Below are 23,033 nucleotides of genomic sequence, written 5' to 3'. Positions count from 1 at the left end.
TGTGCTGCCTGCGGCTGTGGGGCTCTGTGCGGCCAGTGGCGGAGATCTGTGCTGCCTGCGGCTGCGGGGCTCTGTGCAGCCTGTGGCTGCGGGGCTCTGTGCGGCCTGCGGCGGTAGGCACCTGTGCGGTTGGCGGCTGTGCAGCTGGCGGCGGTACTTCAAATAAGAGTTGGCGCATGCTCAGATGGAGATCTCAGCTCAAGCTCTCATTAGCACAGGCACCGACTCCAGCCTCCATTTCTTTGAGGCCCCAGTGCAGAGCAGAGCCCAGTGCCCCAGGACAGAGCAGAGCTGCAGCCCGCAGTGAGTATCTGGGACACCCTGCACCACCCGCAACATCGCCTACTCCAGCACTGCCCGTGCCTCCTGTGACCACCGCTGCCGCCATCCCCCTCCGGTAACACACCACCGGATTATATAACGCACCCCATGTTTTTCTGGGGTTTTTTTTCCATTTTTTTGTCTCTAAATTTGGGGTGCGTCTTATAATCCGATGCGTCTTATAAAACGAAAAATACGCTATGTTATTTTCTTTACACTATAGCGATTATATGGTTGCTTTTTTGGTTTCTCATCCTTTTTTTTTTGCTTGTGCTTGTTTTTTATTTCTTTCCTTCTGATTCTATTTTTTTTCTTTGCTCCTTGAACAGTCATTTCTAAATATTGGTGAAGAACTTAGCAGGCTTCATTATTCTAGGTGACAGTGTTTTATCTGACTGTAAAGCCTGCTTTGCACCTTACAATTAAGCATACGATATCGTATGCGATGTGACACTCCTCCATCGTATGTGCGACACGTTCAATTTGTTGACCGTGTCGCACAAACGATTATTTGCCGTCACACGTACTTTACCTTCCATACGACCTCGATGTGGGAGGCGAACATCCACTTCCTGGAGTGAGAGGGACGTTCGGCGTCACAGCGATGTCACATGGCAGCCGGCCGATAGAAGCGGAGGGGCGGAGATGAGCGGGATGTAAACATCCCACCCACCTCCTTCCTTACGCATAGCCGGCGGGAGCCGCGGGACTCAGGTTAAGATCTGTTCATCGTTCCCGGGGTGTCACACACTGCGATGTGTGCTGTCTCGAGAACATTGAACAACCCTACGTGCAATTTTTAGCAAATGAACGACGTGTATGCGATGAACGGTTTTACGTTCAATCGCAATCGCATGTAGCTGTCACACGCAATTATGTCACTAACGATGCTGGATGTGCGTCACTTACGACGTGACTCCTCTGACACATCGTTAGATATGTTGTAGCGTGTAAATGGGGATGGGGATATGGGGATCCGGTCAATGTTAATATGTGGCAGGATATTATAAAGTATGAGATATACTTTTTTTGCTGCTAGTAATCGGCAGTGATTATACACTGTGTGCAGAATTATTAGGCAAATGAGAATTTTGATCACATCATAATAATTTTTAGACATGTTGTCCTACTCCAAGCTGTATAGGCTTGAGAGCCAACTAACAATTAAGTAAATCAGGTGATGTGCATCTCTGTAATGGAGAGGTGTGGTGTAATGACATCAACACCCTATATACCGTATTTTTCGCTTTATAAGACGCACCTGATTATAAGACGCACCCCCAAATTTGGTGAAGGAATAGAGAATTTTTTAATAAATGGGGTCCGTCTTATAATGCCAGTGTCCGTCTGACAAATCATATAGGGTATATGTCCCTCATAGCCCCCCCCATCCTAAAATTAGCCCTCTGAATCTGGATATGGCCCAGTGATGCCACATGTCCCCTATGCCTGGCACACATCCTCTATGGCTGGCACACAGCCCACTGTGGCTGGCACACGGCCCACTGTGGCTGGCACACGGCCCACTGTGGCTGGCACACGGCCCACTGTGGCGGCACACGGCCCACTGTGGCGGCACACGGCCCACTGTGGCGGCACACGGCCCACTGTGGCGGCACACGGCCCACTGTGGCGGCACACGGCCCCATGTGGCTGCACACGGCCCCATGTGGCTGCACACGGCCCCATGTGGCTGCACACGGCCCCATGTGGCTGCACACGGCCCACTATTGCTGGCACATGGCCCCATGTGGCGGCACATGGCCCACTATTGCTGGCACATGGCCTCATGTGGCTGCACACGGCCCACTATTGCTGGCACATGGCCCCATGTGGCTGCACACGGCCCCATGTGGCTGCACACAGCCCACTATTGCTGGCACATGGCCTCATGTGGCTGCACACGGCCCACTATTGCTGGCACATGGCCCCATGTGGCTGCACACGGCCCCATGTGGCTGCACACAGCCCACTATTGCTGGCACATGGCCCCATGTGGCGGCACACGGCCCCATGTGGCTGCACACAGCCCACTATTGCTGGCACATGGCCCCATGTGGCGGCACCCGGCCCCATGTGGCGGCACACGGCCCCATGTGGCGGCACACGGCCCCATGTGGCTGCACACGGCCCCATGTGGCTGCACACAGCCCACTATTGCTGGCACATGGCCCCATGTGGCGGCACATGGCCCCATGTGGTGGCACACGGCCCCATGTGGCTGCACACAGCCCACTATTGCTGGCACATGGCCCCATGTGGCGGCACATGGCCCCATGTGGCTGCACACAGCCCACTATTGCTGGCACATGGCCCCATGTGGCGGCACCCGGCCCCATGTGGCGGCACACTGCCCCATGTGGCGGCACACGGCCCCATGTGGCGGCACACGGCCCCATGTGGCTGCACACGGCCCACTATTGCTGGCACACGGCCCCATGTAGCGGCACATGGCCCACTATTGCTGGCACACAGCTCCCTGTGTTATATATCGCCCCATGCTGCTGCTTTTAGGAAAATAAACTTTCCTTACCTTCTCCAGCATTGTCCTGTCTGTGTCCCCCTCCTCGGGGTTGATCTCCGGCCTCCTGCATTTCCTGGTTCTCGGCCGGTCATGTGATCGGCACGGCAGAGTGAAATCTCTTGTGCCTTATCATAGCAGCAGGAGGGAGGCCTGGCAGACACGCTGGAGGAGGTGAGTAAAAAGTTTATTATTTTACTGTTTGCAGCAGCATAGGGGACATGGCTAACACGGGGGAGGGGGCATGTGCAATCAAAGAAGGGGCAGGCAGATATAATATACACTGCTGCCCCAGCCTATCGCCGCGGTGCACTTTCAGCACCATGGTGGTGGACAGCAGCTGTGCATATTATATGAGCGGGTGCAGGAGATCAAAGGCTTCTGCTCCCAGCTTTCATAAGTCCCCCAGCAGAGCTCCAGAGCTGCCCGCACCTCCCCTGGACTCTGTAGTGTGTGTATATATATATATATATACACCCCCCCCGTATATTCGGATTATAAGACGCACCCCCTACTTTCCCCCAAAATTTGGGGGAACAAAAGTGCGTCTTATAAAGCGAAAAATACGGTAAGGTGTGCTTAATTATTAGGCAACTTCCTTTCCTTTGGGTCAGAAGATAGATTTGACGAGCTCTGAAAAGTCCAAAATTGTGAGATGTCTTGCAGAGGGATGCAGCAGTCTTGAAATTGCCAAACATTTGAAGCGTGATCACTGAACAATCAAGCGTTTCATGGCAAATAGCCAACAGGGTCACAAGAAGCGTGTTGGGCAAAAAAGGTGCAAAATAACTGCCCATGAATTGAGGAAAATCAAGCGTGAAGCTGCCAAGATGCCATTTGCCACCAGTTTGGCCAGATTTCAGAGCTGCAACGTTACTGGAGTATCAAAAAGCACAGGGTGTGCGATACTCAGGGACATGGCCAAGGTAAGGAAGGCTGAACGACCACCTTTGCGCAAGGAACATAAAATAAAACGTCAAGACTGGGCCAAGAAATATCTTAAGACTGATTTTTCAAAGGTTTTATAGACTGATGAAATGAAAGTGACTCTTGATGGGCCAGATGGATGGGTCAGAGGCTGGATCAGTAAAGGGCAGAGAGCTCCACTCCGACTCAGACGCCAGCAAGTTGGAGGTGGGGTACTGGTATGGGCTGGTATCATCAAATATGAACTTGTGGGACCTTTTCGGGTTGAGGATGGAGTGAAGCTCAACTTCCAGACCTACTGCCAGTTTCTGGAACACAACTTCTTCAAGCAGTGGTACAGGAAGAAGTCGGTATCGTTCAAGAAAAACATGATTTTGATGCAGGACAATGCTCCATCACATGCATCCAACTACTCCACAGCGTGGCTGGCCAGTAAAGGTCTAATAGATGAAGAAATAATGACATGGCCCCCTTGTTCACCTGATCTGAACCTCATAGAGAACCTGTGGTCCCTCATAAAATGTGAGATCTACAGGGAGGGAAAACAGTACACCTCTTGGAACAGTGTCTGGGAGGCTATGGTGGCTGCTGCACGCAAGGTTGATCGTAAACAGATCAAGCAACTGACAGAATCTATGGATGGTAGGCTGTTGAGTGTCATCATAAAGAAAGGTGGCTATATTGGTCACTAATTTTTTGGGGGTTTGTTTTTGCATGTCAGAAATGTTTATTTCTAAAATTTGTGCAGTTATATTGGTTTACCTTGTGAAAATAAACAAGTGAGATGGGAATATATGTGGTTTTTATTACGTTGCCTAATAATTCTGCACAGTAATAGTTACCTGCACAGATATCCTCCTAAGATAGCCAAATCTAAAAAACCCCACTCCAACTTCCCAAAACATTATGCTTTGATATTTATGAGTCTTTTGAGTTGATTGAGAACATAGTTGTTGATCAATAATAAAAAATCCTCTAAAATACAACTTGCCTAATAATTCTGCATACGGTGTATTGAAAAGGCTACTCTCTTAGGCCCCTTTCACACGTCAGTGATTCTGGTACGTTTGTGCTTTTTTTTAAACGTACCAGAATCACTGACATACGCAGACCCATTCTAATGAATGGGTCTGCTCACACGTCAGTGATTTTTCACTGCACGTGTCTCCGTGCGGCGTACCCGCGTGTGCGTGATTGCCGCACGGAGACATGTCCATTTTTTTCTGGCATCACTGATGTCCCACGGACCACGCAGTGGTGTGGTCCGTGAAACACGTGCCAGAAAAAAACGTGCATTTAAAATAATAAACATTTTTACTCACCCGGCGTCCAGCGATGTCCTCTGCAGCCCGTGCAGATTGCTGCTTCTAAGCCGGCTGATTACTGTCGCGCATATTCATTATGCGCGACACAGCCGACCCGGAAGCAGCTCCTGCAGGGGTCACCGCCGGCCGGATGCTGCACCGCGGGAGGATTCAGCACCATGGAGAGCGGGAGCGGGCGCAGGTGAGTTGATTTCTAAGTGCAAACACGGGCCACGGAGAACGGAGCCCGGATTGCACTTAGACAACCCACGTGTGCCGAGATTCACGGCACACGCAGGGACATGTGCGTGTTTTACACGCCAGTGAAAAACGTCTGTGTTTTTCACTGACGTGTGAAACGGGCCTTATTCTTATCCTTCTCTAAGGTGTCTGTGTCTTTTTGAATATGTAGTCCTTAAAAATTTGACAAATGCCCATCTGATAGCTGTGACGATTCAATGTCTGCTATATGTACCAAGATAATTGTTGTGTTAATATAAATGGTCTTCCCTTATTCTTTGTACTCAGCTTAGTAATGAATTACAGTGCATCATAAGTCACTCTGATTAGCACTCGGCATATAGGGGGCTTTTCTGCCTCCTGTTTGGCAGCTCAGTTACTGCTGCCGATGGGTTGGAAACCTATGACATTGGCAGGGAAAGTCCTTGATGACGCTGCTATGTTGATCAAATGTCATGGCATTATCGCATAGCTTTATGCTTATTGGTCCTGTGAGTGGCAACATAAATGGGAATGCATGTTACCATGATAGTGTGGTGGAAGTGTGTTATTGCCCAACAGTTATTGGGGGGCCAATGGATTACTCAAGCAATAAGACCCCCTCCCCCTATGCTTACACTGGGGTTATATGACCAGTGAATCATTTATTCATGAATGTATATTGTAACTCACGAATTCTATTAGTTGAGGTGAGACAATTGAGATGTACCTTATGTTAATACGGAACTTAAAGAAAAAAAAGGGATCCAGCATCCAAGTTCCAAATGAATTAAAAAAAATGTCTTTATTCAACAAAGATAAAAGGGTTCTTACATAATAATAAAATCCAATTTACATGGCAGGGTAGAAAAAACGGAACACGTTTCGTAGTGACAACTCCATACTCTGGTTCAGAGTAAGAAGTTGTCACTACGGGCGGCACGGTGGCTCAGTGGTTAGCACTGCAGTCTTGCAGCGCTGGGGTCCTGGGTTCAAATCCCACCAAGGACACTATCTGCAAGGAGTTTGTATGTTCTCCCCGTGTTTGCGTGGGTTTCCTCCGGGTTCTCCGGTTTCCTCCCACACTCCAAAGACATACAGATAGGGACTCTAGATTGTGAGCCCCAATGGGGACAGTGTTGCCAATGTATGTAAAGCGCTGTGGAATTAATAGCGCTATATAAATGAATAAAATTATTATTATTATTATTATTATTATTATTATTACTCCGAAACGTGTTCCGTTTATTCTACCCTGCCATGTAAATTCCATTGGAACTTGGATACTGGATTCCTTTTTTTTTTCTTCAAGTTCAGTGATTGCCTGCAGCCCGGTCTGGCTGTTTCCTGATCTCTGCACCGTTTCTTTTGGTAGTTCTCCAGGTGGGTGAGCTGGTATTTTTCCTTTTATTGTGCCTTATGTTAATACGGGTATGATAAAAAGGAAATGTGTAACAGATGAACCTTTTTGTCATGTAAGAACATTGGGCATACTCTATAATGTTGTTTAGAAAAGAGTGATATAACTAATGTTGGACAATATCAGTACAGGTGATCTTTTATATATGTGTTTTATCATGTTTAATGAAGGCTGGATCTATAGGAGGGACTGAGGGGAGTGACCTGCAACCAATGTACTATACAAAGCACTATATTTGTGTATTGTGATTGTGTACACCCTTTCAATGGCTTGATAAAAGCCCTGCAAGGCCTAAACATTGCAGATTTTTTACAACTCTTTGGTGTACATGCTGAGATCAATAAAGCTTTTTTATGGAATGGAACTTCAGTCCCTTGAATTTCTTTGGAACTGATTGCAGGATAAAGGTGTGAGGGGGTCATCCTGTCAATGCTCAGACCATATGCCACACACTGCATCAAATTGGTCTGCATGTTTGTCATCCCAGAAGGAAGCCTCTTCTAAAGATGATTGAAAAGAAAGCCTTAAAGAGTTTGCTGAAGACAAGCAGACTAAAAAAATTGATTACAAGAACCTTGTCCTGTGGTCTGATGAGACCAAGATAATCTTATTTGGTTCAAATGGTGTCAAGCATGTATGGCAATCACCAGGTGAGGAGTACAAAGACAAGTGTGTTTTGCCTACAGTAAGGCATGGTTTGGGGCTGCATAAGTGCTATAGTCTCTGCGGAGCTACAGTTTATTTAAGGAACGATGAATGCCAGAATGTACTGTGACATACTGAAGTGGAGCATGATCCTATGCAGTGCAATGATAGCATTGCAACATAATGATCTCAAATACACCTCCAAGATGACTATTGTTTTGCTAAAGAATCTAAGCGTAAAGGTGCTCTCAAAACCATCTGTGTCCTTTTTCTAGAAGTCAAGGTGATTTATCCATCCAGATGGTTTCGAAATTATGTTAATGGCTGGTACAGATTTATTGATGATCTTTTTCTGGTGGGGCTCAGAAATGAATTGCAATGATTATATCTAATTTTTCAATTACCATTCTTTGAGTACCTTATTAACCTATTATGTCTAGAACAGAGGCCACTTTGCTGGACCTGAAGCTCTCACTCACCAATGAACGCTAAGTCACCAACTTTTCTTGATAAGCAACTGCAACTAAGAGTTTGCTAAAAATCTCCAGTTTCCACTCATTGCATTTAAGTAGGGGAATCTCAGTTGGCAAATTGTTGAGGATATGACATATCTACTACCAACCAGGAAAATGTTCGTACAAAGGCTCGAGGACTTACAAAATGATTCTCCAGACAGGATTACCCCAAAACAGTAATTTCTTGGGCCTACCAAAGAGCGAAACAGCATTTACAGGAGTTGCTGTTACAAACTAAAATTCAGCAGAAGAACCAGTAAATACGATTAATAACGGAATATAACAATCAATAGAAAAAGGTGGGTGGCATTCTTAAGGACCACTGGAAGATACTTTTGGTTGATCCCAGGATTCACCCCCTAATAAGGGATTGTCCTGCATTGATAGCTGAAAGGGCCCCAAATTTGAGGGACCATTTGATAAAGTTATTTCACCAAGACCTACCACAAGGTTAGGATTGGGATTTTTCCTGGTTGGATCACTCACCTGTAGTAAATGCAATATCTGTCAATGTAACCTGGTACAGGATAATGTTTGCAATCTTGGAGACCAGCACCAGCATAAACTGAGATCCTATATCAACTGTAAAACCAAATGTGCAATTTATGCTACTTTATGTCCCTGCAAAATGGATCTATGTAGGTGAGACCACGCAGGAGCTATGGAAGCAGATCCAGAAGCACATCTCCACCATCGGAAGCACTTTCCAAGCAAAGGGTAAGACACCCACTTCAGTGTCAGTGCACTGGAGAACATATAGACACATGTGCCGTGGGACTGATTTGAACACCTGTTAGTATAGCATGCCTTCGTATCTATGTGCATGAGGAGCACACACCAGTACTGTATTAATCTTATTAGGTTTATGTATCTAAAGCCCCTTGGGCTAATGATTGGCACTCACTTTTACTGATAAAGCTGCCTTGAGGCAGCGATCTGCATGGGGTCTGCATTCACTCCACGCTCTGCTATTTACTTCAGCCTTTATCTCATGCTCTTGGACTAGTTTGGATCTGCAGCTGTCCTCCGGTTAAGTATGACTTGGTGTTCTGATTGACCCATATCTGTTTCTGTAAGTAGGGAGGGGATGCCGTTTGTCTGTTATTTTCAATTTGATTGTATATTCCTGACATGAACATGCAATTTCCATGATGTGTATAATTTACCTAAGGTGGTCTATATTTTATGACTACCTTTATCTTTCCTAAAACATATCTGGATTCCTGGTCTCTGGCCATTTGTATGGAGTCACACTAATAACTAATTACTGAAGTTTATTTAATGTATTTATCGATCTGTGACTGCCATATACTTATTGGCATACCTGCTACTTTTGCATGGTTTTACTTGTGATTGTATCCATGGGGGGTTTGTACAGATGGGTGCTTGACATACCTGGGCCACTCTCAGTGTATATTTTATATTGTTTTATTAATGTGTGTTAATACATGAATAAACATTTTTCTATATTGTTATTGTAATTAGTGGTGTGCTTATTTTTGCTTAGACTTTCTTCTTTTGGGTCACATGTGTTACTAGCATTTAGCAACCCTAGGTTGATTTCTATTACTGCTGTGCATCCTCAATATTCTTGTTGGATGTACAGTGTACACGGAAAGCTGCCAATCAGTAGCGTGGGAGTGGTTATAGAGAACTCAGCATTCAAAACTCTACTAGTTCTGCACTAGAAAAACAATGGTATTATCAAAACTGCAGCCTAACAGAAGTAAGTGAAACACTGCAGAAATCAAAGACTCTGTCTCTTAAACATGCTGTTTTCAGATTACATAAACACTTAGTGGTAGATTTAATTTAAGTAAAACATTTCTCACCTTTTAGGTATGATTATGGCTTTTCCTCATTTGAGTTTTTTGATGTTCAAAAAAATATGATTTGTGGGTAAAACATCCCCCGCATTCTGAAAACAAATATGGCTTCCCCCCTAAATATCTTCTCTGGTGTGTAACAAGCTGTGATTTACGCGCCCAACATTTCCCACATTCAGCACATGAATATGGCTTCTCCCCTGTGTGAGTTCTCTGGTGTGTAACAAGATTGGATTTACGTGCAAAATTTTTCCTACATTCTGGACATGAATATGGCTTCTCGCCTGTGTGAGTTCTTAGGTGAGTAACAAAATTTGATTTCTTGTTAAAATGTTTCCCACATTCTGAACATGAAAAAGGCTTTTCCCCTGTGTGAGTTCTCTGATGTGTAACAAGATTTGATTTATCTACAAAACATTTCCCACATTCTGAACATAAATATGGTTTCTCCCCTGTATGAACTCTCTCATGTCTAATAAGCTTTGCTTTCTGACCAAAATATTTCCCACATTCCAAGCAACAAAATCTTTTCTCCTCTGTGTGACATTTTTGCTGTGTAACAAAAGACGTTTTAAAGGGAAAACGTTTTCCATTTTGTGATCTTGAAAATGGCTTCTTTGCTGTCAGTGTAGTTCGATTTTTAATGTCTCTTTTGTGACTTTTATTTTTCTTAACAGTCTGTGATGAATCAGAAGATAGGACCTGATTAACAGAATCAGATGATAGATCTTTGTGAAGAGATGATTGTAAATCTGGAGTAATGGCATTCCCCTCAGTTATATCCTGTGTAATATCAAGGTCATCTGATTTAAAAATTGGAGTTGTTAGTTGTCCCTCTAATCTCCTGGTACAGTCATCTGCCAAGAATAAAGATTATTATTTTGAATAAAATATCCTTAAAAATATATTTTCAAAACGTTTCTAAAATATCCATAGAAATTGCAGGTTATTCAAAAAAATTCAATTTACAAAGATCAAAAATGCTAATAATTAGTGATGGGAGAACATGAAAATGCTTCAATGTCGTTACTCGATTCGAGCTGGTCAGACTCTCGGACGAGCTCGACATGAGTAATGATCATTATGGAAAGTCAATAATTGGCCTGTTTGGGTCTCTGCCCACACACAGCCAGCCATAAACAGAGTATTTCTGGCACGAGGGAGGGTGGGGTTTTCTTTTTTGCTCCCACTACGTCCGAGACCGATGTTTAATCCTGTGAGAGAGACATTCAGAGAGTGCAAATGGTTCTCCTTAAGGTGCCTGCTCACATTATGAAGTAAAGCAAACCTGTGTGTTGTGGTCGTTGTTTCACTGACAAAATATCTGAGCACCTGCAATATTTGGCTGGGCTCAAGCAAGTAGATGAGCACCCCATTTGTTGATCAAGTAACGAGCAGTACTAAGCATGCTTGCGTAATACTATTCATAATCTAAAAGTAGACCTCATAGCAGGAACCAGTAGAGCAAGATGTTTGCCTATCTTTCTTCATCCTGGCCCCCAAATATTGGAATAATGTGTAACCAAAGAAATAATACGTACATTAAGCCAAAATGATAATAAAAATGTATACTCCGCCTGCAAAAAAGACCCCAAAGCCTCCTCTTAAGTCCATCATTTGTCAATGGAAAAAGAAAACAATTAAAGAGGAGAAAAATTATAATTGTATTATCTTTCTTTGGTTTATTGTTTATATTTGAGTATATAAATATAAAGGAAAGATTGAAGAAGGAAAATAAAATTACACTTGGCTCTCACTGCACATGGAATGTCTGTTCCTCATAAACCAATGCCCACCATACAGATTATATTTTTCGGCATGTGATTTTCTAAGTGATCAGCAAATTCTATGTATGCTGTCGTTTCTCTATGCATTTTAGAGATCTGTTCAGTTAAGGGTCAGAATCTTCTCATTCCAGGTGGTAGAATGGATCCTCTGGGCTGAAGGCTCTGACCAGAACAGGTCTTACTCCCCCAAAATACTTCCAATGCCCAAAGTAATGGGGAATGTTTTGGGTGGAGGAACATGCAGTGGTCTTGTGGAAAAATGGTGGTCACCACTTAATTATGATATGGCCTGACTTCTCCATTGATAAAGCGGTCACAGTCAGTGACTGAGAAGAATCTGTGACTTCTCTGCATTTAATGGCTCCTACTCACCTGGGTATCCATATGTAAGAATCTCCTCTTTACACCACTCATCACCCCTAACATATGTCTCGGCAGTATTAATATGGTTCAGATCTTCATCCTGAAACAAATATTGTAAAAGTCACAGACAGATGGAGAAGTCCCATCTATGATCAGGTCTAATCCTGCCATCTCCACAGTTCTCATTACACAAGTATAAATCATATAATACTGGTGGATAACACAAGACTGAGCACAAGACCTTCACAGCCGTCTACACATCATAGGGAGATTTCATGACACCTTCTCTCCATCTACCTGAGGATCCTGAGGAACACTGGAATTTTCTTGTTTACAGTCCTGTGGAAGAAGAGGATGGGGACATCTCTCTGGTGTTCTCCTCTCACTGGATAGAACTGGAGGAAACACATACAGGAACTGAATTCATTCTTTACATACAGATAATTATAGGCCGGCGTATTTAGCCCTCTCTATTACCTGGTGATGTGAGGGGCTGGGGATCCTCCATCATGACGTCCTTGTACAGATCTTTGTGTCCTTCTAAATACTCCCACTCCTCCATGGAGAAATAGACGGTGACATCCTGACACCTTATAGGAACCTGACACATACAATGATACCGTCATCCCCCGATCCCTCCATAGCGTTACTGTATAATGTCCCAGCATTCCCAGCAGTGTCACCTCTCCAGTCAGCAGCTCAATCATCTTGAAGGTGAGTTCTAGGATCTTCTGGTCATTGATGTCCTCATGTAACAGGGGGTGAGGTGGAGGCCCCGTGATTGGGATCAGGGGTCTTCCCCATCCCTCAGACACAGGGTCCTGACAGCGCTCACTAGAGGTCTTCTTCACTACTGTGTAATCCTGGTTATGGAGAGACACAGTAATAAATCTCACTACAGACATTTCCAGAGCCCTCACCTCTCCAGTTCTGTCCATCTGTTATTCCCATAGATAAGAATGATGTAATGTGACATCATCAGAATCTCTCACCTCTCCAGTAAGCCGGAAGAGGATCTCTAGGGTGAGGTGTAATATCCTCTCCGCCATCTTGTCCCTGTCCTTATCCATTCTTGACAGGTCAATCAGGAGAATTCCCTTATATATAAGATCACTGAGAGGATCCGATATTGTAGGGACCTGAAAGGGAAAAGATGGCGATGTAACATCATAGAGAATCCCATATAATAATACTATTACTGCAGATACTATGGGGGAAACATATGAGGAGATATAGGCTATGTGCACACGTTGCTTTTTTTTCAGCGCGGAAAAAAACGCACCCTCTGGCAGAGGGGAGAATTGTAAACAATGCTTTTTGAGAAAAAGGCATCGAAAAAGCATGCGTTTTTCATGCGTTTTTTAGGTGCGTTTTTTAAGACTTGTCAGTGTTAATAAAGTTGGTTGAACACAGACCTTTGGAAAAAAAAACCTGTGATGTCATTTCCTTCTCCACATTCTGTTTGGATAAATGGGAGGGCTTGGAATGGAAGGAGCACCATTTGAATTTTGGAAAAGTTGAAATAAACTTCGCGCACCATGTCACATTAGCAGAGCCCCTTGGGTACCTATACGTCAGAAAACCCCCACAAGTGACCCCATTTTGGAATCTGCACCCCTCAAGGATTTTATTCTGGAGTATATTAAGCATTTTGAATCCACAGCTACTTCACCCAAAATGTTGCTGTAGCAACAATATTCTCACTTTTAGGCCCGTTTCACACGTCAGTGAAAAACACTGACGTTTTTCACTGGCGTGTAAAACACGCACATGTCCCTCCGTGTGCCATGAATCACGGCACACATGGGTTGTCTAAGTGCAATCCGGGCTCCGTTCTCCGTGGCCCGTGATTGCACTTAGAGATTAACTCACCTGTGACGGCTCCCGCTCTCCATGGTGCTGATCGCTCCCGCGGTGCAGCATCCAGCCGGCCTTGACCCCCGCAGCAGCTGCTTCCAGGTCGGCTATGTCGCACATCATGAATATGCGCGACAATAATGAGCCGGCTCAGAAGCAGCAGGGAGAACGGGCTGCAGAGGACATCGCTGGACGCCGGGTGAGTTAAAATGATTTTTATTTTAAAAGCACGTTTTTTTCTGGCACGTGTTTCACGGACCACACCACTGCGTGGTCCGTGGAACATCAGTGATGCCAGAAAAAAATGGACATGTCTCCGTCCGTACAGCAATCACGCACACGCGGGTACGCTGCACGGAGACACGTGCAGTGAAAAATCACTGACGTGTGAGCAGACCCATTCATTATAATGTGTCTGCGTATGTCAGTGATTCTGGTACGTTTAAAAAAAAAAGCACAAAACGTACCAGAATCACTGACGTGTGAAAGAGGCCTAAGGCTATGTAGCCATGATCCAGCGACACGGCGTCTAGTACACAGTGTCAGCCTTCCTGCAGAGATGTGAGTGTTGTCCACGGGAGAACGCAGCTGCCATGCCCACGATTTGGGTTCAGGCTGCTGTGGAGCTCTATGCTACCTGCAGAGCACACTCATCTCCGCAGCATAAATTGACATGCTGAGGCTCGGGAAGCTGCGCCACCGGTCAGTTTATGCTGCGGAGAAAAGAAGCACAGTGGGCATGGGATTTCTAAAAATCCTTCCACTGTGCTTCTACTGCACAACGCAGCGTTATGGACGCAGGGAAAACACTCAGCGCCCATAACGCTGCAAACCCTGATTGTGGGCACACAACCTAAAAAGCGTCAATGGATGAATGGATGTCAAATATATATAACGTCCCACCCCCGCCTGCATATTCTAAGCTTCATGTGGCACTAAAGGGTGCCTAGCTTAGTATTTATCCAAGAAAAAAAAAAAAAACAATGAAAAAAATGGCGTGGGGTCCCCCCTATTTTTGATAGCCAGTCAGGGTAAAGCAGACAGCTGTAGCCTGCAAACCACAGCTGGCAGCTTAATCTTGGCTGGTGATCAATTTGGAGGGCTCCCCAGGCTTTTTTTTTTTATTTATAAATAAAGAATTAAAAAAAAAATAACATGGGGTCCCCCCAAATTAGATCACCAGCCAAGGTGAAGCTGACAGCTGGGGTCTGGTATTCTCAGGGTGGGAAGAGCCATGGTTATTGGACTCTTCCCAGCCTAAAAATAGCAGGCCGCAGTCGCCCCAGAAGTGGCGCATCCATTAGATGCGCCAATCCTGGCGCTTCGCCCCAACTCATCCCGCGCCCTGGTGCGTTGGCAAACGGGGTAATAAATGGGGTTGATACCAGATGTGTAATGTCACCTGGCATCAAGCCCAGCAATTAGTGATGTCACGGCGTCTATTAGATACCCGACATAACTAATTGACAGTAAACAAAAGCAAAAAAAAGACAAAAAATTTTTATTAGAAAAAACAGTCCCCAAATCATTCCCTTGTTCTCCAATTTATTCAAAAAATTTGAAAAAAATGGGTCCGCAGAAATCCATATGGACGTCCCACGTCGCCTCTGGACCTTCTAGAATATGGGGGCACGTTCAGGGAACGCATCCCCCATTTTCTAGGAGGGCAGACCCTCCATTTGAGGAGAGTGGGTGCCAAAAATCTGCACCCACTCTCCCCGGGTCACAGCTGCAGAGTGCCGAGCAGCCAGCACAGCTCACACTGAACACAGTGCTGGCTGTCAGCTGCTCTGCTCATGTGACCGGCCGGCGTGCACTGTGAAGGAGGAGGGGGCCGCGGGGATCAGCGCTGCGACCGGACACGTAAGGGGGAATACCGGGGGAATAGGGGGTGACCGGGCAGGGCCTGGGGGGCATTTTTCTGTCGCATGTGTTATTGCACATGCGACAGAAATCATAGGAGCAGGGCGGCCGGTGCGCTACTGTGCGCGTGGCCATGCTGGATTTTCGGGAGGGGGGTCGGGGGTCGGGGCGGGCACTTTGGAGACACCGGGGGCTTTCCTGGACTTTGCCAGGAAGTGAGGTCAACAGGAAACCTCTTGACCTCACTTCCAGGTAAATGCCTGCGTTCTGGCGTGCCGACAAAGGCCGCGGACCGCAACAAAAAAGCAGCTCACTGCGGTGTAGCTGCGTTCTGACCCAGATCATTGATTCAATGGGGGAGAGAACGCAGCCACACCGCACAAAAGAAGTGACATGCTGCTTTTCTTTCCGCACCGATTTTTGGCATCCAAAACGCTGCGTTTAGAAAAGCAGCGTGTGCACTGATTTTTCGGCTTTCTCATACACTTTGCTGGGAAAGCTGAACGCATGCAATTTGCCACTGAAACGCTGCGGTTCTAAACGCAGCGTTTCCGCGGTAAAAAACGCAACGTGTGCACACAGCCATAATGTGTAGATATTTTGAATTCTTGTATCATTTACACTAGAACATAAATTGAATTGCTGACATCTCCCTGCTCTCAATCATTGGCTATGTCGGTTACTGCTTTTGCTACTGATTGGCTAAAGGGATCACATGTTCTTAAGGACTGGCTATAAAATACAGAGAGTGGTGAAAAGACCAAGCAACGGTGGCACAGGAGTTTTGGGAATTCATCAATGCATTATAATCTTTATTATTTTACAGTATTCAATTTTTTTTCTGTATGGTTGAAAATAAGTATTTAGTCATCTAAAAACATGCATGATTTCTGTCTTTCACAGACCAGTAACTTCTTCTTTAAGAGGCTCCTCTGTCCTCCACTCATTACCTGTAGTAATGGCACCTGTTTGAACTTTATATCAGTATAAAAGACATCTGTCCACAACCTCAAACAGTCACACTCCAAACTCCACTATGGTGAAGACCAAAGGGCTTTCGAAGGACACCAGAAACAAAATTGTAGCCCTGCACCAGACTGGGAAGACTGAATCTGCAATAGGCAAGCAGCTTGGTGTGATGAAATCAACTGTGGGAGCAATAATAATAAAATGGAAGACATACAAGACCACTGATAGTTTCCCTTCATCTGGGGCTCCACGCAAGATCTTCCCCCGTGGGGTCAAAATGATCACAAGAACGGTGAGCAAAAATGCAAGAACCACACGGGGGGGACCTAGAGAATGACCTGCATAGAGCTGGGACCACTATATCAAAGGCTACCATCAGTAACACACTGTGCCGCCATGGACTCAGATCCTGCAGTGCCAGACGTGTACCCCTGCTTCAGGCAGTACATGTCCAGGCCCGTCTGAAGTTTGCTAGAGAGCATTTAGATTATCCAGACATTGGGAGAATGTCATATGGTCTCATGAAATCAAAGTATAACTGTTTGGTAGAAACACAACTTGTGGTGTTTGAGGAGGCAGAATGCTAAGTTGCATCCAAAGAACACCATACCTACTGTGAAGCATTGGGGTGGCAACATCATGCATTGGGGCTGCTTCTCTGCAAAGGGACCAGAATCACTGATACGTGTACATGAAAGAATGAATGGGGCCATGTATCGTGAGATTTTCAGTGCAAATATCCTTCCATCAGTAAGGGCATTGAAGATGAAATGTGGCTGGGTCTTTCAACATGATAATGATCCCAAGCACACCGCCAGGGTAACGAAGGAGTGGCTTTGTAAGAAGTATATGAAGGTCATGGAGTGGCCTAGCCAGTCTCCAGATCTCAACCCCATAGAAAACTTTTGGAGGGAGTTGAAAGTCTGTGTTGCCCAGCGACAGGCTCTAAAGGAGATCTGCAGGGAGGAATGGGCCAATATACCACCAACAGTGTGTGCCAACCTTGTAAAGACTTACAGAAAATGTTTGACCTCTGTCATTGCCAACAAAGGATATATAACAAAATATTGAGATGAACTTTTGTTATTGACCAAATACTTATTTTCCACTTTAATTTGCTAAATAAAATGTTGCCAAATCAGACAAGTTGATTTTCTGGATTTGTTTTCTTATTTTGTCTCTTATAGTTGTGGTCTACCTATGATGTCAATTACAGGCTGACCTCTTCTTTTGAAGTGCACAATTGGTGGCTGACTAAATACTTTTTTCCCCCACTGCATATGTGTGTGTGTGGGGGGAGTCAGGACAGATATCTGTTTGTGATCGCTCACCCGACTGTTATGTAGTGTGTATGGGGCATTAGTATTACACTGAGTGGAGGGATAATACTCTGCTCCAGTGACGCCCTGCACTACTGTAGTACAATCACAGGCCAGATGTTATGTAATGTGTAATGTGAGGCCATTAGTATTACACTGACCGGAGGGATAATACTCTGTACTACAGTAGGGCAGGACGTCACCGGAGCAATCACAGGCCGGATGTTATGTAATGTGTATGGGGCTATTAGTATTACACTGACCGGAGGGATAATACTCTGTACTACAGTAGTGCAGGGCATCACCGGAGCAATCACAGGCCGGATGTTATGTAATGTGTATGGGGCCATTAATATTACACTGACCGGAGGGATAATACTCTGTACTACAGTAGGGCAGGACGTCACCGGAGCAATCACAGGCCGGATGTTATGTAATGTGTATGGGGCCATTAGTATTACACTGAGCGGAGGGATAATACTCTGTACTACAGTAGTGCAGGGCATCACCGGAGCAATCACAGGCCGGATGCTATGTAATGTGTATGGGGCCATTAGTATTACACTGAGCGGAGGGATAATACTCTGTACTACAGTAGTGCAGGGCGTCACCGGAGCAATCACAGGCCGGATGTTATGTAATGTGTATGGGGCTATTAGTATTACACTGAGCGGAGGGATAATACTCTGTACTACAGTAGTGCAGGGCGTCACCGGAGCAATCACAGGCCGGATGTTATGTAATGTGTATGGGGCCATTAATATTACACTGACCGGAGGGATAATACTCTGTACTACAGTAGGGCAGGACGTCACCGGAGCAATCACAGGCCGGATGTTATGTAATGTGTATGGGGCCATTAGTATTACACTGAGCGGAGGGATAATACTCTGTACTACAGTAGTGCAGGGCATCACCGGAGCAATCACAGGCCGGATGTTATGTAATGTGTATGGGGCCATTAGTATTACACTGAGCGGAGGGATAATACTCTGTACTACAGTAGTGCAGGGCGTCACCGGAGCAATCACAGGCCGGATGTTATGTAATGTGTATGGGGCCATTAGTATTACACTAACCGGAGGGATAATACTCTGTACTACAGTAGTGCAGGGCGTCACCAGAGCAATCACAGGCCGGATGTTATGTAATGTATATGGGGCCATTAGTATTACACTGAGCGGAGGGATAATACTCTCTATTACAGTAGTGCAGGGCGTCACCAGAGCAATCACAGGCTGGATGTTATGTAATGTGTATGGGGCCATTAGTATTACACTGAGCGGAGGGATAATACTCTCTATTACAGTAGTGCAGGGCGTCACCAGAGCAATCACAGGCCGGATGTTATGTAATGTGTATGGGGCTATTAGTATTACACTGAGCGGAGGGATAATACTCTGTACTACAGTAGAGCAGGGCGTCACCGGAGCAATCACAGGCCGGATGTTATGTAATGTGTATGGGGCCATTAGTATTACACTGAGCGGAGGGATAATACTCTGTATTACAGTAGTGCAGGGCATCACCGGAGCAATCACAGGCCGGATGTTATGTAATGTGTATGGGGCCATTAGTATTACACTGAGCGGAGGGATAATATTCTGTACTACAGTAGTGCAGGGCGTCACCGGAGCAATCACAGGCCGAATGTTGTGTAATGTGTATGGGGCTATTAGTATTACACTGAGCGGAGGGATAATACTCTGTACTACAGTAGAGCAGGGCGTCACCGGAGCAATCACAGGCCGGATGTTATGTAATGTGTATGGGGCCATTAGTATTACACTGAGCGGAGGGATAATACTCTGTACTACAGTAGAGCAGGGCGTCACCGGAGCAATCACAGGCGGATGTTATGTAATGTGTATGGGGCCATTAGTATTACACTGAGCGGAGGGATAATACTCTGTATTACAGTAGTGCAGGGCATCACCGGAGCAATCACAGGCCGGATGTTATGTAATGTATATGGGGCCATTAGTATTACACTGAGCGGAGGGATAATACTCTCTATTACAGTAGTGCAGGGCGTCACCGGAGCAATCACAGGCCGGATGTTATGTAATGTGTATGGGGCCATTAGTATTACACTGAGCGGAGGGATAATACTCTGTACTACAGTAGTGCAGGGCATCACCGGAGCAATCACAGGCCGGATGTTATGTAATGTATATGGGGCCATTAGTATTACACTGAGCGGAGGGATAATACTCTCTATTACAGTAGTGCAGGGCGTCACCGGAGCAATCACAGGCCGGATGTTATGTAATGTGTATGGGGCCATTAGTATTACACTGAGCGGAGGGATAATACTCTGTACTACAGTAGTGCAGGGCATCACCGGAGCAATCACAGGCCGGATGTTATGTAATGTGTATGGGGCCATTAGTATTACACTGAGCGGAGGGATAATACTCTCTATTACAGTAGTGCAGGGCGTCACCAGAGCAATCACAGGCCGGATGTTATGTAATGTGTATGGGGCTATTAGTATTACACTGAGCGGAGGGATAATACTCTGTACTACAGTAGTGCAGGGCGTCACTGGAGCAATCACAGGCCGGATGTTATGTAATGTGTATGGGGCCATTAGTATTACACTGACCGGAGGGATAATACTCTGTACTACAGTAGTGCAGGGCATCACCGGAGCAATCACAGGCCGGATGTTATGTAATGTGTATGGGGCCATTAGTATTACACTGAGCGGAGGGATAATATTCTGTACTACAGTAGTGCAGGGCGTCACCGGAGCAATCACAGGCCGGATGTTGTGTGATCATACTATTGCAGATTGTAGAAAAAAGGTAATAAAAAAGTTTTAAGTGGAAAAAATATCACAGTTTTAGTTAACCCCTTCAGCCCCCGGGCACTTTCCGTTTTTTGCTCCTTTTCTTCCGAGAGCCGTAAGTTTTTTATTATTCCGTCAATCTTGCCATATGAGGGCTTGTTTTTTGCGGAACGAGTTGTACTTTTAAATGAAACCATAGGTTTTACCATATATTGTACTGGAAAACAGCAAAAAAAATCCAAGTGTGGAAAAACTGCAAAAAAAGTGTGATCGCACAATAGTTTTTGGGATGTTTTATTCACCGTGTTCACTATATGATAAAACTGATGCATCTATGTGATGCCTCAGGTCGGTGCGAGTTTGTAGACACCAAACATGTATAGGTTTACATGTATCTAAGGGGTTAAAAAAATTCCCAAGTTTGTCCAATAAAAGTGGCGCACGTTTTGCGCCATTTTCCGAAACACGTAGCTTTCTTATTTTTTGGGATCTATGGCTCAATGATGGCTTATTTTTTGCGTCTTGAGCTGACGTTTATAATGGTACCATTTTTGCGCAGATGCTACGTTTTGGTCGCCTGTTATTGCATTTTGCGTAAAACTTGCGGCGACCAAAAAACGTAATTTTGGCGTTTGGAATTTTTTTGCCACTACGACATTTACCAATCAGATTAATTGATTTTATATTTTGATAGATCGGGCATTTCTGAACGCGGCGATATCAAATATGTGTATATTTATTTATTTTTTAACCCTTTAATTTTCAATGGGGGGAAAGGAGGGTGATTTGAACTTTTAGGTTTTTTGTTTGTTTTTTTTATTTTTTAAAACTTTTTTTTTATTTTACTAGTCCCCCTAGGGGGCTATAGCGATCAGCAATCCGATCGCTATTATCTATCTGCTGATCACAGCAATACAGCTGTAAACAGCAGATTCTGTCACTTTGTTTTTCCCTCTGCTCTCGGCTGAGGGAAAATGAAAGTGAAACTTCGTAGCTGCAGGCGTCATCACATGACCCTGTGCTACGATGGCAACCACCGATAGTCACGTGATAACACACGTGACTTCCGGTGGGGGCGGCGGTAAGTAGAAAACATGGCCACGCGTATTTAGATCTTGCTGCCAGACTTTGGCAGCAAGATTTAAGGGGTTAATGGCCGCGGGTGGAAGCGATTCTACCCGCGGCTAGCAGGCACACATGTCAGCTGTTGAAAACAGCTGATATGTGTGCCGATCCACGCCGCCTGCCCGCGACAGGGGGCGGGGCTTAATGGGACACGATCCTGGACGGATAGATCCGTCCAAGGTCGTGAAGGGGTTAAACATATATAGTGGGTACAGAAAGTATTCACACCCCTTTACATTTTTCACTCTTTGTTTCATTGCAGTCATTTCATAAATTCAAAAAAGTTCTTTTTTTTCTCATTAATGTACACTCTGCACCCCATCTTGACAGAAAACAAAACAAAAATGTAGACATTTTTGCAAATGTATTAAACAAGAGAAACTGAAATATCACATGGTCATAAGTATTCAGACCCTTTGCTGAGTATTCAGTAGAAGCACCCTTTTGAGCTAGTACAGCCATGAGTCTTCTTGGGAATGATGCGACAAGTTTTTCACACCTGGATTTGGGGATCCTCTGCCATTCTTCCTTGCAGATCCTCTCCAGTTCCATCAGGTTGGATGGTGAACGTTGGTGGACATTTTCAGGTCTCTCTAGACATGCTCAATTGGGTTTAGGTCAGGGCTCTGGCTAGGCCAGTCAAGAATGGTCACAGAGTTGTTCTGAAGCCACTGTTTTGTTATTTTAGCTGTGTGCTTAGGGTCATTGTCTTCTTGCTAGGTGAACCTTCGGCCACTATGAGGTCCAGAGCACTCTGGTGGAGGTTTTCTTCTAGGATATCTCTGTACTTGGCCACATTTATCTTTCCTTTATTACAACCAGTCACCCTGTCCCTGCAGCTGTAAAACACTCCCATAGCATGATGCTGCCACCACCATGTTTCACTGATTCTATTAGGCAGGTGATGAGCAGTGCCTTGTTTTCTCCACACATACCACTTAGAATTATCACCAAAAAGTTCTATCTTTGTCTCATCAGACCAGATAATCTTATTTCTCATAGTCTGGGAGTCCTTGATGTGTTTGTTTGCAAACTCTATGCGGGCTTTCTTATGTCTTGCACTGAGGAGAGGCTTCCGTCGAGCCACTCTGCCATAAAGGTCTGACTGCTGGAGGGCTGCAGTGATAGTTGACTTTGTGGAACTTTTTCCCATCTCCCTTCTGCATCTCTGGAGCTTAGCCACAGTGATATTGGGGTTCTACTTTACCTCTCTCACCAAGGCTCCTCTCCCACGATTGCCCAGTTTGGCTGGACAGCC

At 45.2% G+C, this 23,033-nt stretch overlaps 1 protein-coding gene across 1 annotated transcript in view; it reads right to left on the bottom strand.

Annotated features, from left to right (window-relative positions):
• LOC142312911 (uncharacterized) overlaps positions 1-23,033 on the bottom strand; it is a 153,819-nt gene that overhangs the window by 69,075 nt on the left and 61,711 nt on the right. The window contains 1 exon segment of the mRNA XM_075351899.1: positions 9,744-10,310. Coding sequence (XP_075208014.1) covers positions 9,744-10,310 — 567 coding nt within the window.

The sequence above is a fragment of the Anomaloglossus baeobatrachus genome, chromosome 5 (assembly GCF_048569485.1).
Source record: "Anomaloglossus baeobatrachus isolate aAnoBae1 chromosome 5, aAnoBae1.hap1, whole genome shotgun sequence".
Taxonomy (NCBI): domain Eukaryota; kingdom Metazoa; phylum Chordata; class Amphibia; order Anura; family Aromobatidae; genus Anomaloglossus; species Anomaloglossus baeobatrachus.
Note: the sequence above shows the minus strand (reverse complement) of the source record. Positions and strands in the feature narration are given on the sequence as shown.